Below are 19198 nucleotides of genomic sequence, written 5' to 3' on the forward strand. Positions count from 1 at the left end.
CAAATTGGAGCTGCCTCCAGGGATGAAGCATGTTTTGTTATGACCCTCTCAGCACCCATCTGCCCTGGGATTTCTATAGTAACAATACTTAAGAGAGGAAGCTCCGAAGTTTCTCATAAAACAGTGTTTACTGAAGTGTTCTGATTACTTTCTTTTGTCTGAAATTTACAGCCTATTCTCTTTCCTGTTGTCTTCAGAAATTTCCATGTTAACTTTTTTCTCATTTTAATTGATATTTAATATAGCATAACAGGAAATTCCCATCCATTTCATTTTTATTTTTCCTTCTGCTTACAGAATAATTCTTGTTTTGTCTGAGTTTGGCATGTTCTTTCTAACTCTAGGGAGTAGAGAATACATAGGAAAAATTCAGCGTAGAAAAGAGTGAAAAGAATATGAATTCATAGGATAGGAAGGAAATGAAAGAAAGACTGAGTTAGAAAGAGAGCAGGTAATAATAAAGATTATTATTTTATATCAGCTCATTTTTTCCCATTTAAAGACCTTTAGATTTTTTTCCCCTCTCACTTTGATAAGAGAAGTGACATCTAAGAGTCAAAAACATATTTAAACAAATCTTTTGTAATTAATTTTTTTAAAGTAAGAATTGGAGAGAAGTTTTTAGATGTATGTATTAGAAACCAAATAAGCTAGTGAAGGAGCCAATGAAATAATACATTGATTGTAAGTGAAAGTAAGAGGAGAGAGAAAAATACATTAAAAAGCATTGGCAGTGCACATAACAATTAGATAAAAATAACCTTGGAGTAGCCACTAAAAGTTAGACAGTTCCACAATGATAGATAAGCCTTCCAAAAAGAAACTGTGTGCAGAATCGGAGTGAGGAGAAAATGTGGCCTCTTCTAATAATGCTTGGCATCAGTGATATAGCATAGGGGTATAGGTAAAAGATGAGCTTCTATAACTAAACGTGTTACTTTGGTTAGTAAATTAGAACTATACTGATATTTTCGTCATCTTTCTCAGGGCTTAGCAATGTATTTACCTGCTCTGTTGTATTTATGCCCAAGTAATACACTCAGGTATAGCATTTGTCTTAGCTTGGGCTGCTGTACCAGAATACCATGGACTGGGGGGGTGGTGGGGGGGCTTAAACAACAAACAATTACTTCTCACAGTTCAAGGGGCTGGCAAGTCCAAGGTACGGGGTCTGCTGAGGGCACTTTTCCAGTTGTAGACTACCACCTTCTTGTCTCCTCACATAGTGGAAAGAGGGCACGGGAGCTCTCTGGGGTTCCTTTTAAAAGGGCATGAATCCCATTCATGTGGGTGCCACCCTTGTGACCTAATGACCTGCTAAAGGCCCCACCTCCTAACACCATCACGTGGGGGACCAGGATTGCAACACAGCAATGTTGGAGGGACACCAACACATAGTCCATTGCAGTACTATTCTCCTTTTTTAATTGACATAGCGATTTAAAGAAAAATTAATCTTGTGGAATCTCATGTGCCCATACAAAGGCTAGTCCGTGCATTTTCCACATTCAAAGTGGTGAACCATAGATCAAACAAAGGTATGTTGTATCAGGGAATAAGAAGAGATGAAAAATTTCGTTAGCATAAATTTACCTCCCTCTTATTCTTTGTTAATAAGTGAAATCCATGAATGGGTTTTCAGAAGAAATGTCATTAGACTCTAAGAAGTCATCCTTTGATATATATCTGTCTTTCAAAAAGTATCCTATTTCCACTTTATTGGTAACGATGCCATGCTACTTCAGAATTGATGATTGTACCAAAGGTTTATGTCTCAGAAAAAATATCTAATAAAATTCTATTTTTCTCACTATAATCATTTTTGTCTCCATTTTCCCTAGCTTGCTTTCTTTTCTGTGGACTTTTGGCCATATGATTTAAGTTATAGGTCTTCTTTCTAGGGACAGTCAAAAGCATAGCACTTATCCCTACAGGGTAAACTAAGATGCCATCATGTAAATATTGTAAGGTCCTTACCAAAGTACCAGTTTGCTGTAGTCACATTGTCCAGGTAAATAGTGTAAGCTCATTCTAACCAACATTTCTTCTCTATTTTGAATGAAACTTAAAAATTACCAAACTTTTAAAAATCCTAGTATTTGCATATATATAAGTTTAGTGGCTGCCGTTGTGGGCGTCTCCAATAGCTTTGAAAAAGCACACTATATTTTAGTATCCATTAAATTAGCAGGAGCATTCTGGAGGCCAGGAAGTCTTTTTAAATTAGAAACTAGGTGTCAGAAAACAATACCATGGAGACTGTAATTAATAACAGTCTGTTGTTGAATCTAAAGGCATAATTGGCAGGAAGACAACCTTGTTGTTCTTGTAGCTACAAAAACAGCGTAGAAAATCCAATAAGAATATACAATACAAAATCCAAAGGAAGAACAAAGTGTATGCCTGGTGTAATTGGTTGATGGTGGCCTCCAAAAAGACATGTTTACTTCCTAATCTCATGAACCTGTGACCATAACCTTCTTTGGAAAAAGGGTCTTTGCAGAAGTAACTAAATTGAGGATCTTGAGACGAGACCATCCAGAATTATCTGGATGGGTCCTAAATCCAATGACAAATTGTCCTTATAAGATACAGAGATGGGAAGACAAAGACAGAGGAGAAGGCCTTGTGAAGCAGAAACAAAGATTGGAGTTATATAGGCACAAGCCAAGGAACACCCAAAGCTACCAGAACCTGGGAAAAGCAAGGAAGGATTCTCTCCTACGCCATTTGGAGGGAAGTACAGTACTGCCTGCACCTTAATTTTGGACTTCTGGCCTCCAGAAAACTATGAGAGATAAATTTCTGTTGTTTTTAAGCCACTCAGTTTATGGTAATTTGCTACAGCAGTCTTAGGAAACTAATACACTTGGTTATTTTTTTTCTGATAAATTCAATAAATTCTTGAATAGTTAGTATGCTTTACAAACTTTATCTCATCTCCTATCATGTTTTTTTTTTTTTTTAGGATAAAGTACCATGAAATGTCTCGTTTTAAGTATAAGTCTCCGATTCTTCCTATTTCTTACTCTCAATGATTACCACCTCAAATTTATCTCTTTATATTTTTCAAATAAAAATAAAGAATAGTCACAAATGTGAAGAAACAAGAAGCGAGCCCAGGTACACATAATGCTGAGATCTGGATGCGTACCATCTCACCTGCTTCTGGCAGTAGTCCTGTGAGACGGGTACAGTTACTGTCCTCATGTATATATAGACTGAGTGCTGATGCCACCAAATTGGCAGAACCAGAATTCAAACTCAGATCTGTATGACTTCATTTCCACTTTATTATGGTGCTTCCCCATCACCGTACAAATCTCAGTTACCCACTGGCTACTTCTAATTAAAGAATGACTTAAACATTGGCAGGCAGCTGTGAGCCCTTGTCGTGCCTTTCTTGCCGTCCCCAGCTAAATGTTGATCCTGATTCAAAGCCCTGCAGAGGGACTAACTTAGCAAATTTCTTTGCTTTATGGAGTTATTTTTTTCATCCATCAAGTATATATTTTTTAAATGCCTATTACGTGACACAGACTGTTCTGGCCTGTGTGAACAAAGTATTCAAAATACTGCAGCCAGCAATACAAATCAAAGCCCCTGCCTTCATGGACCTTTCATTCTGGGAGGAGTAGACTGACAAAACTGAACAGCTCTACAATATGTCATACGGTGACTGATGTGATGGAAGAGAAATGAGGTACGATGTCGGTAGGGTAAAGGGTCTAGAGAGGGCTGTAGGTAGAGAAGGGGAAAAGGACCATTATTTTATATGAGATGATCAGGGAAAGCCTCCCTAGTTAAGGGACATTTGGTAAAGACCTGAAGGAAAATTTCCCAGAACTGTAGGTGATGATTTTCCAGTTTAAAAGGGTCTCTCAAGTGTTCAGCATAATGCACAAAGACAGACCCACATTAAGGCACCTCTTCAGGAAATTTCAGAACATCTGTTTTGAAGAGAGCCTCCTAAAAATTTTCAGAATCAAAAATACCCTATGTTGGTTTTCAATAAGAGTGGCATCTGACTTCTTGATGTTAATATTAGAAGCGAAGACCATGGAGCAGTACCCCGAAAGCTCCACGTGGACATGGTTTCTAAACTGCATTGTATTCCGAGGTAAGTATCTGTCAAATCATAGAAGGAGTAAATCGGGAAGGACAAGAAGATGACAAATCCTTAGAATATCCATGAAGGAAGTGCCCAAAACTAATCTCAACATTTCTAAATAATATTCTTATAACAGTAGGTTTTATTTAGAAATGTTGAGATAAATACCAAAGGAAAAGCTAAACATTAAAAAGAGGGATGACTTTGGTGGGTGGGTGGTGGGGTTGCTAGTTTTTATTAGCTGATTTGATTTCAAGGAGGGTTGATTTTGTTTTTTTCACAGTATACATATATTACTTTGATAAAGTAATGTATAATTTAAGGATAAAGTAATGTGTAATTTAAGCAAACAGCCTTCTGAACGTATAAAATCAGCGTGATAGTTACTACTTCACAGGGTTATGGAAAATAAGATATTAAAATTAACTTCCCCAGCAGAGTGCTGGCACATTGTAAGTTCTCATTAAATGTTAGTTTCTCTCTCTTTCTGCCAGTTTTGCTGTATTTTCTGTAAGAAAAAATATCTTGAGTTATAAATAATCAATGTATGAACACATTAAAAACCCCTTCTAATTTTTAATTAGCACACTGTAATTTTAGACTTTAAATACTAATTATGCATAGTTTAATAGATTATGACAAACATTCTCACGATGCCAAATTTTTGGTGAGAACAGCTCTTTTCATTAAAAAAAAAGTCACCGATAACACAAAAAGTAAAAATGTAATCAGAAATGCAGTGTACACCAAAAAATTACTTTGATGAAATTCAACACCCTTTCCTTCCGCCACTTTGGATGTACTTCTTACTATCACAAAACAGACAAATCTATCTCCAGCAATATTTAGATCAGCATTTATTATACATTTAAGAAATCTTGGTTGACAATATTGTTGATTAAATTGCCTTAAGTTATCAGAGTCATTCATTTGTCTCTGGAAAAGTATAAATGTGGTTGAATGCTAAAATGAAAGCACTAGTTTATTTACAGTTCCACTTTATGTGTATTACAGCATTATTGTCAGGTGGCTAGTAAGCCCTGCACAAATCTTTTCTCAAAATTGTTTGATTGGTAAGTTCAGAAAACTGGGTAAATATCAGCCCATAACATGATGATCATTAAGTAAGGTGTTGTTTTAATGTTGCTGCTTGGGCTATATACCCAAGATTCTGCAAGCGACTGTCCTATATACCTACTGGGAAATTATTTCACAAAAGGATTCCATTTACACCTCTCCTTGGGTAATTTACAATGTCAGCATTTTCTTATCAAGGCATCTATGGTTATGGGATAGGGTATGTAGTGTCTTATTTCAAATATTCTCTGCAGATGGAACAAAAGACTGAATGGTACTCTTGGTAAGAGGAATACTTTCTGACAAAGTCACAGACTTTTTCACACGCTTATACTTGCAGCGGGGTGTATTCTGGACCATGCAATGAACACATTGAAAGTGTTCCCTGGTAAAAGAATCAAACATTTCTATAAATGCAAGGAAAAGGAAAAGATTTCAGAGAATCTGAGATGATAATAACTTGTGAGTCCTGGTAAATGAAGACATTGTGAAGATTTTTATAGTGAAGAGGTAAGCTTTTTGAGGGATAAAATATAAAAATTGTTCTCATTTTCTTTCCCCCCCCCCCACTGTTTTATAGCCCGCTTCCCCCAAACATACAGAATACTACTTTTTACTCCACAAATGTTTACATAGTGGTTTGTGCCAGGTACTGTTCTAAGCACTTTGCAGACATTTACTCACTTAACCTTATGAGCTAGGTACAATCATTATCCCTGTTATTTTTTTTTTTTAAATATTTAAAGAAACTGAGGCAATGCTTTTCCAAGACCCTGCAAGTAGTAAATGGCACAGCTGGTATTTGAACCTGGTAATCTGGCCCTAAGGCCAGTTCTCTTACATACTGTGATCTTTCACCTGCGTGGAATGGTGAGCAAGAGGCAGAGCTCTATACGCTGGGTCCTCTGACACCAACAGTAGTTCTATCCTTCTGCCCTTACAAAAATAAATTCATTAGTAAAGTTGTCTGTTTTACTGTTATTTACTGCAAAAGAAGTGTAGTCATCCCTTCAAAAATATAAAAACAGAATACGTAGGTGTTTGTTACTATTGGCATTCATAGGAAAAATTGTGATGAATGAAATCAGTTTACTAAAGATGCAACTTCATGCATTGTTTAGAGAACTTCTTTACAAAGAACATGCTTGGCACTTAATAGCACTCAATAGTGAGTCCCATTAAACACTGAACAAGAATGCACAATATATTGTCAGCATTTTCCGATTCATATTCTGTTGAACTTCATGTTTTTCATGATGTAAAATTTAAAATACGCATCATGAAAGTTTTAGAAAATTTTCAATGTTTTGTAGGGGAAAATTTAAATTATGCAACAACTGATGGTACAAGGATAAAGTGTGGTCCATAATAATCAAATTTTACAAATTCAAGCCTGAAAGTCTGTAAGGACAAAACTATGTTCTTAAAATCAGTGTTGTGGCCTGATTTCCTCTTGCCAATGAGATAGAAAGCATTGTATTTATTTCCTGATATGAGGGGGAAAGGGATGCCTCCAAAGGCTGTACACAGATCCCTGTTCTTATTTCTCTGGTTGGCCTCCCGAGAGACCTAAGGGTGGGAGTGTGATTCTGCCTGTGTCCTTATCAGATTCCTTCATCTCTTTCATCTCTCAATTATGGTCACCTAGAAAGTATCACTCAAACATTAGACTTCCCCGCAATATAGGTATTTTCCCCTTATTTTTGTTTCCTTTCAATATGACATTCTAAGATTAGCATGCTAAATACATTATTTAGTATTAAATTAGTTCAGATAGACAAGCCACATGCTAACTTTGTCCTGGGCAGATTTATCTGTTAATAGTAACCACTACTGTAACCACTACTGAACTTAGGTTAATATTCTTTAATCCACGGTCACATAATCATAGTTCTTGAATATGTTGAAAACCAAGTTCTTTGTTTTTTATTGGAATTACATCACTTATGTCACTGAAACAAATCTCTTATAGACAATTTTCAAGTTTTTCACTGGTAGTGATATTTTTTGTCTTTGGCTGCAGCAGTAATAAATTTAGATATCATGTTTTATTGCCAAGAGAAAATATGTTATCCCTTGTGATGAACATAAAAATTTGGCTTGTTTTCAAAGCAAACAGTTAATCAGTAGTGAATGCAGTGTTTGTGTTGTTGAACTGCGCTGTGTTTCTTTGTCGGATCGCTGTTTTGGAGTTTTTTGTGAATTGATTTTGTGCCTTGTCCATAATTCTGTGCCTTTTATACCATTACTTTTGCCTCTTCTGGGAGAATATCTTACTCATTTCTTATGACATGAATGCTTTTTTGGTAACTATAATTTTCTTTTTTTTTTTTTTTACTGTGTGTGCAGAAATTCAGAAGGAAGTTTTAACCTTTTGAAAGTTATTTTTTATATTTACTGATATGTTCTAGAACTAAAAGTGATGGTTTATGGAGTTGTTTTTTCATGTCCACAATGTTTTAAACTTGGCTTTAACTGATTGGAGGATCATTTATCTCAACTTTTAAAAATGAAAAAACTCTCATGTCATTACATAGGAACTTTCAAAAATAACCCTTCTCAAAAAATAGGGGGAAATGTACTTTGAAATGTAATATTGGAAATGAAAATGTAATAAGACTGGTATCATAAAATCGGAGAGGATTGCCCTCTTGGAGCCTGGAATATAATTGAAAAAAGGGTCTTATTTTTATTACTATCACCATCCTAATGGTTCAGAAGTAATGGGTAGAACTATCACAGATTAAATTTCCCCTTGCTTAAGAACTTCAGTTTCCCTTTGGGGAATGGATATTCTACTTTTAAAAAATCAGGAACATCATTTTTAAAGGTTTAACTAAGGATTTTCTTACAGAAAAAAAATATGGAACATTTACAAACCAAAGACCAAATTTACATTTGTAATACTAGGTTTGTTTTTTTGTTGTTGTTTTGTTTTGTTTTTGTTTTTACTTCAATCTTTATATAGAGGATAAGAGTTGAGTAAATTCATTGACCTATTTAATATTAAGTATGTTGAAAATGGAAGAGATGAAGAATAGCCACAGAGCTGAGAAAAGATCCCCTCATTCTCTCTTGAATTGGATTTCTTCCTAAGAACACATAGTTTGGGGCCAAGCTACGGAGAATATCTCCCTTCCCCTTTCCTCATTGATTCTCTGCAAAAGAGGAAAAAATAAAATAAAATAAGAGGAACTCCTTCTCTACTGGCCCCCGCATATCCTAGGGCCCAGATGTTAAGGAAAAGTTCACACATTATCACTCAAAATGAACATTTTCAAGTCAGGAGCTGCCTCTCAGATTCTGGGGAATATAGCTGTCTCCAGTGGCTGAAATAAATGAAAAAGCATGAGTGTAGTCCTTTTGAAAATTCAGCACATTGTTCTAACGGATACATGTTTCCAGACATCTGGCTTCATCCGCACTGAAGGAAAGCTGCTGCCCCAGCTGCTGATAAACCTGATCTTGAGCAATATGCCAGCTCTTTTATAAAATTAATAATTTGATAGAAAATTTGGAAATACAAAAGGCTATGAAGAGAAAAATCAGTAACCCCAAAATGCCACTTGAAGATAAATTTGGAGAAATAGTTTAGTTTGATATACCGTCGTGGTGAAGAGAAAGTACTCCGGGGCCAAATGAGGTTTGAATTCTCTGGCCCTACCACTCTGACCTGAGGCAGGTTGCTCTTTCAAACCTTTTTGTGTCTCCATTTCCTCATCTGTAAATGGGCAAAATAATAGCATTTATTTCTAAGGTTGTCTATTTTAAAACTGTGCTCTAGGAAACTGCTGTTAGAATTTTCTAATTTTTTTTTCTCAAATGCTTCATGACTTCTCTCTTGGAGTTCTACTAGATTTTAGCTTGCTTCAGTTAGTTGTAAGGGAATAATGGAAATTGAGCCAGGTGAACTGTACCTGCAGTATGCCCTAGTATTGTGATGACTACCAGAACATCTGTGCTTTTTTCTGAGTAGACTTTATGGGAACAGTAACACACAGTTGCAGCTATTTTTTAAAACTAAGGCAAAAACAAATGCCTAATGACTTATTTGTACTGAAACTGATGTGCTATCTGCATTATATGGGGAAGGTGACTGGTTTTGTCTGTTCCTTTTAATGCTTCCTCCCTGCCCATTGCCATGTCAGGTAAGGAAATGCAGACTACTCAGTCATCTTAGCTGGGAGAGTAAGTTAAAGCTCTAACGTTTAGACACACATTTTAAAAACTTTGTGTGGCTATCATAAATGCCACTTTTTGACATGTGCCTTTTCTAGACACTTGTAAGTACGTAATTTTCTAACCCCGTGACTAACATCTTCTAGTCTTCATAATGCGTTTTTGTCAGAAGAGAAACGTGTATGTGTGTGTACTGTAAGCCCATCATAACAAAATTAAATAAAAATTAAAATTTCAGAGGCATTTCTGAAAAAGTGGGTGACTTTGGTGTTTGTCCTTCCAATCATACACAGTGATTTTCTTTTCTAATATGAACTCTAAAAGGAATGCAATGGGAAGATCACAGTGTCAGAACACCAATCTGGCGTAGGGGGAGCCCTTAAAAGAAACTGTGTTTATGGTTGGAAGAAGCTGTGTTTCTGACCATCTGCTGTTCAAAAGAGGAGGCACACATACAGCTTGACTGCTTTTGAGATATTTTTCTGTTTGCAAGAGAAGAAGATAGGTATTCACAGGGTTTTTTGTTTATTAGTTTGGTAAGAAATAAAATGTGCAAGTCATTTTTAATTATATGCAGCCAGCTTATATTTTTTTTGTGCCCTTTGATTTTCACATTAACTTCTGTATCTATACCAAAGTCCAAATTCCATAATTACTTTTGCAAGGGGTAAGAGGGAAATATGCTATCTATATTTTTCAAAATCTACAAAAGAGACTATTTGATTGATACTTTGCACTGATGCTACAGGAGTGAGCAAGGCAAGTCCCTGCCACCAAGGAGCTTATGGGCCCCGGGGATGAGATGCAGGTAGACATCCTATCTGGGGATAAATTACAAGTGTGGTAAGTTCCAAGACGGACAAGAACAGAGTGCTGTGTTAGTATACGAGTATATAAGAGGACCATAGTTTGACAAGGTAACCAAGCATTGAAATTGATTGATTTTCTTGTTTGTGTTTGAATTATTATATCATGAAATTCCAGAACTGGAAGAGGCCTTAACAGTCATCCAGTCCAACCCTTCGTTGGATGTTTGAATCTTTGTTATTATTCATTTGATCATTGCTGATATTTCACTAATTTTGACTTAGAAAAATGGCATTTTCATGTAGTTCAATCTAATACCATCATGTATTAAGTACAATGCTGGATCATGACTACGTGTGATGGATTAGTCAAGATAACTCTACCCAGCTCTCTATAGAGAAATGTGAAATCAGATAATTACAACATGGTGATTATTTGCAGAAATAAAATGGCTTAGGTGACCTCACATATCCAAAGTGAACATGCTGGGTGCTGAGTTGAGTGTTCTAGTTGTGTGATTCAATACATCAGTTCAAAACTCCTTCAGACTCTCTGAGGCTGTTCCCAAACCAAGGAGGGATTTTCTGCATGGACGTAGATTTCAGCCACTTTCTAATTTGAGTGAATGGCTAAAGGGTGAAACATTTACTCATGCTTCTCCAGCTTCTTAGGGAACTCCCTAGTGTTGTAGGAGATTAAGATTTTATCAGTCTCTTCCTTCTCTACCTGAGAAGCTGAATTTCCTTGTCACAGTGGCACAGCACATGGCTGTGGGTTCACAGATGGTGAAAATTTCTCTGAGGAGCCACTTCTGTGGATCAGGATACCACCGATTACAGTAGGTCCCAATTGAGTAAATGATGAAATGACTCTCTTCCTTTAATATATAATTCTCCTGGCTTCAGTTAAGTGACTTAAAACCATGCGAACCTGCGATAAGCTCTTTTATGCTCTTGTTTCACCACGTGACATGTGTAGTGCTAGGCTCTGGCATCAGAAAATGGATGTACTATGGTGCCTGTCCTGAAGGTATTCTAAAGTACTCCGAAGTCTAAATACTCGCAAAAGGTTTGGTAAGGGAAATATATTCTTTCATCCATCTAGTCACCCATTTATCATTTATTAAGAACCTACTAATACCAGGCATTGTTCCAAGCTCTGGGGATAAGCTGAAAATGAGACAATACCGTGTCGCCCCCACCCCCATCTTCCTCACATTTTGGAGAAAAGGGCCTTAAACATCAGTACATAGCCTGTTAGGTAACGGGAAGGGCTATGAAAAAAGAATAGCACAGGGTTAAAAAAAAAAAAAATAGTACAGATAATGTAATCAACTCTGGATAGGAAATAAGTTAAACCACACTAAGGAAATAATTTAAGTCTGGGTTTTAAAGGCTAAATAAGAATATGACAGGCAGACTAGGCAAGGAAGGGACGTCCAGTCAGAGAAGTAACAACACCAAGGCTGGAAAGCTTAAAACAGTAGAAGTGCTTTTTGTTTTGCAGAACACGATAGATTACTGTTATCATTAATCTTCAGATACCTGAAAATCATTATTGATTTGCATTAGGAACCACCTAGACCTCTTTAAGGTTTATTTAAGAATATTCTTAAAGATGTTTAAGTATATTTAAGAACAAAAACTCACACTTGAGAAAATGATATCCGTGAACTTTTTCTGTCACCTGGGAAAAAAGCTTACTGTTTTGTTTTCTCGTCTGCGCCCCAGAGATGTTCAAGGGCACAGTCTGAGCTCCGCTGCACGACAGTGTATTCATCGGAGGTCCCGTCAGTCTAGGTGGGAAGAGGGGGGAGTCGCTGCAGACGGCCCCTGGAGAAGCTGCTTCTAATAGCTCTGACTTCCTTTTGTTGAGCGGAAATCTCCCTGTTCTTGTAACCCAGGCTCACTGTTCTTAGTTCTAACTCTTGGATAGAGTTCAGGAAATCATACGCTATTTCTTAGAATTATTCTGAGGCATATCAACTAAAAATAATTTCAGTGTTCTTTGCCCTAATGTAAGGTCGATTATAAATAACAATGATGATGATAAAGCTTTGTATTATCTTTGGTGAGAAGAGGGTGGAGTTGTTGGAGTTTTGATCCATAGAAGGCAGGGTGGGAATCTGTGGTCTGTAAGTTTTCATAAACCCTTAGTTTATTCCTTTCTCTACAACTTTTCTTTCCCTATGATTCTTATGTGAGTAGCGATAGGGTTTAAAGTAGTTCATCTTAAATAAAAATAGAAAACCAAATTAAGGGCAGAGGAAACTGCAGTGTTAGATAGAGCATTATAATTCTTCAAGGAAGATGAGACTAGATAACCAAAAACAAATTATGACTTAATTAAAGGAGACTTTAAATCATTGTGACTTGAGGAATAAAAGGGTTGGGAAAAAAGGGTGCCAAAGGATATACATATAGTCAAATAGGTATATCCATAATATATGTATATATGTACATCTAATAGTGTGTCAGAGATGTATTCCATGTAATACATATATACACATACATGCATATAGAGAGAGAGAATATATGCGTTTCCATCAGCCATTTGTTAAATGGTAGATAACAGATTGATACTGTGGTTTTCTCATGTCTATCCTGTTCCACTGTCTGAAGTGGCAGGTGGAGCCTGCTCAGTGATTCAGACTGTGAATTTTTTAATTGATCAATCCTGACATGCTAACCTCAGCAACTGAGCAGCTGCATAATGTTAGGTCATCATACCAATAATAAAGATGACATCACTGACCTGCCTTCCTTTTTTGGAGTGAAGGAAAAAAAAACACCCTGGAAATATGTTTGATTTTAAAACTAATTAAAATGATGGCGGAGAAAAGTATTATACACAATTTCTTTACATTTAGTTGATTTAACTCATTAAGAGCCACTCAGTTTATAAAATCAATTTTTGATTCTTTATTTTTAAAATGAAGTTCTAGCTTACGTACTGAATGAATGGTTTTAGAGAAATAAAAGTTTTCTTTTCTAAATTTAAAACATTTCCTCTGTAGTAACGTGATCTACTGAGTAAGTGAATCTAAAATAGTAATGTGTGTGTGAACACACTCTGTCTATACATCAGCGGTAAGATATTTACATGGTTTTTGTACTTTGAAAAGTTTGTATTTTAATTCAGCATAAGAATATTTAAAATAAGAATCTCTGAAATTTGTTCTATTTTTCTGTCCCTTAAAGTAGAGCAGATTTTGAAATAGATTGATTTTAAAAAATCACTTCTTAAAACAGAGATGCACACATTCACCCTTCTGCCCCGTTGGGATGGAAAAAATGAATAACCTAGCTTGGTAAGTCACGTTACTTCAGAAGCAGATTGCCTGCGCTCAGTGCTGTGAAAGAGACGCAGTGAGTAAGGAAGGGTGGCTATTGTTTAGCGCTCTCTAGCAGAAACACTGGGGGGGGGGGGGGGAGGAAAGAATTGAGCTTGACTGGCATTGGCTCTGGCTTTTCTGCATTCCAAACTGTCTGAGACAGAGAGTGAGCGAAAGAGAGAGGGGGGCGGGGGAGAGAGGGAGTACGGTGTGCAAAGTGTTCTGAGTTTCTGACGGGCATGCCGGAAGGATCATGTTAGCAGCACCCAGAAACTTCCCAGAATGCAGACCCCAGGTAAGAGTTCCTCGAGTCCGTCTGAGACTGAAATGAAAAGTTTGTATATCTTTACAGGGAGTGTGGCGTTTTAAAAATTACACAGATGCAATGGCTGTTTACCTTTGTGATTATTGGCTTAAAAAAAAAATAGGGTGGTTTTCATTACTGTGAGGTCACAGGAATATTGTGTTGTGGCTGTCAGCATTCCAGGACAGGAATCCAGCACAGGAATAGGCATCGGAAAAGCGCAGACCAATTAAAAGGGTAATGATCGTAGCAAAATATTAACACTGCAACATTTATTTGTTCTTTTAATAAGTTGAAGTGGATTCTTATTCTGGATCTTCCCCAAAATTCTTTATGAAATATTAAGATACCTGGGAACGGATACAGATCGTTTCTCTCTGAGGGAGACAAAATATATTGACCACGAGTAAGATTCTAACAGCCTTGATTGAATCTTAGTAGCTCAGAATAAATCTGTGTCATTTGGAAATTTCAACAGGTTGGCTCCATAGACAACAATAAGGGCATTCAAATGAGAACTCTGCTTGTTCTTTCTGCCCAAGGTAGGCTTTTAATGTCCTCTGCCACTAGATGACAAGTTAGAAACTTTAACTGATTGGCTCACTGAAAGTTAATACAGAAAGAGACTTTAGAGATCATGTAAAGTCCAATCTCTCCGTTTTCAATGGGAACATTGAGGTCTAAGGGATTTAATTCTTGCTCAAGATCACAGTTAGGAACAGAATCGAAGTGAAAATCTAGATCTCCTGATTTTCAGTTTATTATTTTGTTCGCAGAATCAGTTACACTAGGTTTTGTGGGTATTTTTTTTTTCATCTGTCCTGTATCAGCACGTCTCAGGTACCAAGGATTATTGCCTAAGTAGACCAAAAGCATCATAAACCTAGATCGAAATCTATGGAGAGGAGATAATGGGGACGGGTGTCATCAAATCATACTGATACCATGCTCTTGGTCAATACCAAAAATATATAGCAAAATATTTATAGAAGACCAAAAAAGCTTTCAGTTAAGGAAAATGACTCTAGTTTGCATGCTGCTTTTGTATAAACAATTACATAACTGTGGCATATTCTGAATATCTGTATATGAAATTAAAAGTCAAGTTGCTTTTAATTTTTTTTTAAAGACTTTAGGACTTAACAATTTTCTGTATAATTTAAGTTAATAAAGTTTTTTTCTAGATGCTAATGTCCATTTTTGTAACTTCTGTCTATATATTGGAAGCAAAAAATCTTCCCGTATTCAGCCTTCTCTATGTTTGTTTTTTAAAAATTTAAGATAACATTTAAAAATTACCCCACTGTTTGGACCAATCGCTTCCTTACCGATGGGTCAGCTCTTTTTCTCCCCATTTATACGGGTCCCCTGTTACTTCACCTCATGAGTTATGTGTTAAAGGATGACTTAAGTGGATAGTCTTGAGAGTCACAAAAGACAGTGAACATCTGTCTTCATACATTTTCCTTTAGTTCTTAAAAAAGGTTGCTGCCCTTTCCATTTTCCTGGAGACCATTGTGGGGTTGAGAGAGGCCACACTATTCTCGTGAGCTAAATAGTAAAGATAGCCACCGTCAGAGGGTCTGTCAGGGCTCTTTGCAACTCCTGGGGACAAGTTAACTTGGCTTGGCTATAACCACAGTGAAGTAATGCTGTCCTTTTGTGTTAAAGCTTGACCTGTTCATTCCAGTTTTCGACTGGGTCTGTGTAAGTACACTTGTGATTTACAAGGCTGTGTGGGATGAGCAGTGTGTTATAAGGAATAAAGGAATAGCAGTACGTTTCATTATTGCTCTCGGCTATCGGAAACCAAATTACAAAGTACATTCTCCACCCAGTAGGAAACAAGAGACTGTTTGTCTTACTATAGAATCCATTACTTAAGCACACTGTTTATAAGACAACTGATGGCTGTAAAAATGGGGTCATAATGCTCTATCCAGTTTAACAGTGTTCATGTTGTATTACAACAGGACGTAGATTTTTCTCTCATCTCTTATCCTGTTTGGAGTATGGAAAGGACTGCCATGATATGTATGTGTGTTATGTTATGTGTACATATGATAGATAGATAGATAGATAGATAGATAGATAGATAGATAGACAGACAGACAGATGTGAACCTTTGGCCTGAGTATATTACCCCATGTCAGAAACAATCAGAAGTCATTAATCTATTGTTGCTGGTAGTTTACTGACCTAATTTGAAAAAAATTACTTTATTAACCAACCTAATCATTATAAAACTTACTACCATGTTAGAAGGAAACACATATTCCTTTTTCTCTCTTGAATAAAAATGTCAGATTATGCAGGATTGTTTTCTGTGTCAGAGAAAAGCAACAATAAAGGACCCATTTTGTGACTAGACACAAATTTTAAATAGGAGTAGAGTGAAATGAGTGGCATGAAAGAAGAAACTCTTCTATGTACATGAAAAGTTTTCTTGTGACTGGTGTTTTCTTGAAAGCAGGCCCATTTTCACTACTCATGATTTTTTTCCTTGATACTAGTTTCTTTAAATTTTTTTCATGAAATTATACATTATACACACACACACACACACACACACAAACACACAAACGTATATATCTCCGCATAAATATAGTTGGTATATTAAATTCTCAAAGAAGGTTAAGAGCTCGGCAATGTAGCTATGACATTTTTGTGATAATAGTTTGGCTATAGTTGATCAAAACTTTTCTCATTCAAAGGAGGTGTCATATCTCCTTTCCTGCTACAATTTCTTCTACCTCTTGGGTATAATTCTGTGTTTTGTACCCCAGTTAATACCGTAAGAATGAAATCTCTTCAAACAAAAGTGAAAACAAGCCAGGCCAGGGGCCGGGTCTTGAGGCTGGACATGTAAAACACTCTGAGTTGTCAGTTGTATTCTTTACTCATAAAAATTACCTGATTATCCACTCAAAACTCTGGGAATCCTTATGTAGACAACATGGTTGTGTTTCCCTTTCTGCTCCAGTCTTAACCTCCAGCGGCATCTAATGAGGAAAAGTTAGACTCACTGTTTTCTTTCTGTTCTTTCACGTCCTCTAGTGGTTGTTCTTGAGGGTCTTGTTTTCAATTCTCTGTACATCAGTTTTGGTGAAGAAGCAGGTGACTATTGTGAAATAAGGTTCACCAGATTCTTACACTTCAGCTACATAAACTTTCTTCAAGTATCTAATTCTTTATGGCAGAGAAGGGAGAAAATTGATTGTGTCTTGTTGTTTCCTAGTGAATTGATTCAAGAAAATGAGTCATGACTGAGCAATATGAATCCTCATAGTTGTCTGTTTTGTTTTGTTTTAAGTGCTGATGGGGATTCAGCCTATCAAAATTCCACATTTAATTATGGGTATGATCTCAGCTTGTGTTTGGAAGCCTTAAGCATTGCCACTGAGAATACTTTCTTTGTACATACTTGACAAGTATGAGAGACTTACTGAGTCAGTCATTAAAATTCAGATGAAAGTCTATCTTCTCTGGTGCCCTCCTGGCCCCTTCTCAGACCTCACCATTCAGCTGAATTAGTACCATGAACTTAAACACATGGAGAGGGAGCCAGTGAGGAGTTCTTATCAATAATTTGACTCTAACTTCACATTTCTGTCATGCTCAGGTTTTCAGTACTTTATGAGTAAGTGAATTTCTGAAACAGCAACTTGAAAAGTTAGTTTAGGTTAGTGCCGTCCTATTCTTTGAAGAAGAAAAATTACCTGGTTTTATGCTCTTTCTTATGGCAGATTGTGGTAAGTAAGCAACTTGAGCCGCCAGGATCACGCAGGTGTCATTCAGGATCAGGTGTCACCTAGGAGAGCCTACCTGTTGGACAAGTTGCTAACTCTGATGTCTTACCTGTAATTCCAAAGATTGTGGAGTGACTTCAAAAACTTTACCAGCACTATTACATAGTTAACTATTCATAGAGACTACCTTTAATTAATATGAAGACTAGAAAGATGGATATTCTTTCACTTAATATTCGGGTTTGTAAATTTTTTGTAAATTATACTTCAAGTGGGTTGTGTGTAGTTGATTTGATTTTTGGTCTCGTGAGTCAGGAGAAGGTTAAAGTGCTTGTTTCCCTACTCCAACAACTCCTTTTTCCAGCACCTAGAATATAGTATCAGGTAAATAAGTGAAATAGTTTATTTCCTTCAGGGGGAAAAAAAGGAATTGATGTGTCAAAGTGAGTGCAAGAAGAGCCACTAAAAAATCTGGCCTGTGTGACTACATAGGCTGAAAGGGAAGGATAATTATCTTTTGTGTACCAAGAGCTTTTTGTAGAGAGCTCATTTCTAAGAGTTTGCCCAGTGTGGCTATAGAATATTTCTTATTAGGATTTTCTCAAAGTATGGGATACTAATCACCCAAAGAAAGGGTAATAGATTATGTAATTGCTTTTTTTGCGTATGGTTGGGAAATTGCATCTCATAGTGTTTGATCTGATTTTTGTGAGAATCTTGCACAACTGAAATTTAAGGGTATTTTTAATAAATTAAAACCTTTATTTTATCTTCTATATAATTTGCTAACATACATCCTGAGAAATCTTTGAAGCATTTTACCTCCACTTGAAATTCAATGAAACATCATGATAATTTCCTGGAACAATAAATATAGCTATAGTTTACGAGTACCATCGTTTTACTTGTAAATATTTGCACAGCTACAATTACTAACATTTTGAAATATATTTCAGTTTTTGTTTTATTCATTTCCTTATCTTTTAAAATAGGACTCAGTAAATATTTGATTGATGATCAAGTTTTAAAGGTAAATTTTCAAAAAAATATTCATAGCTTTTTTTTTAAATTGGAACTGGTGCCAACCATTTTATTAACAAAACCAAAAACATGGTGTAAAGAAGATATCCTAGGAGTTACTGCTGTTATTACAAAGAATGAAAACCAATCTCCCTTGGAAACATTTTTTAGCTTATACAAAACCAAAACATACTCTGCAGAGGGAGTTTATTGTAATATAAAAAGCCAGAAGTGTATCAAGTTGATCCATATGCCTCAGTAGAACTGCTTAGGTCAATCCTTGATGACACCACTTTATTTCAGGAATGTGTGTATGTGTGTGTGTGTGTGTGTGTGTGTGTGTATGTGTGTGTGTGTGTGTGTGTTGTGGGGTAGGGAGGATGTTTATTTGTTTTGTTTTTAAATGAAAGGATTTTTAAAACCAGAAGTCAGGTTTTCATCTGGTCCTTTTAAAAGGAAAGTCCAACCAGTTTTTATTTACCAGTTTTTTCAGAAGTATGTCTTCCTGTGAACAAACTGTGCAAAATGTATCTGACAATGAAATTTTAATTATGAAATAGTGAGCTTCAAGGGTGTGACTATTTTATTGCTATAAAGTGCTATGATTAATGACAGCT

General features: G+C 36.2%; 1 protein-coding gene across 9 annotated transcripts in view; it reads left to right on the forward strand.

Moving 5' to 3' along the window:
• Positions 1-19198, forward strand: part of RASAL2 (RAS protein activator like 2) — a 265824-nt gene that overhangs the window by 145969 nt on the left and 100657 nt on the right. For 2 of the 9 annotated variants that reach the window (XM_033092543.1, XM_033092544.1), the window contains exon 1: positions 13686-13803. The exons of the other annotated variants lie outside the window; for them this stretch is intronic. In XM_033092543.1, coding sequence (XP_032948434.1) covers positions 13791-13803 — 13 coding nt within the window. In that variant the 5' untranslated portion in view covers positions 13686-13790. Of the gene's footprint in view, positions 1-13685; positions 13804-19198 lie in introns of those variants that run through there. 9 annotated transcript variants of the gene reach the window in all.

This window comes from Rhinolophus ferrumequinum, chromosome 22 (genome assembly GCF_004115265.2).
Source record: "Rhinolophus ferrumequinum isolate MPI-CBG mRhiFer1 chromosome 22, mRhiFer1_v1.p, whole genome shotgun sequence".
Classification (NCBI taxonomy): Eukaryota; Metazoa; Chordata; class Mammalia; order Chiroptera; family Rhinolophidae; genus Rhinolophus; species Rhinolophus ferrumequinum.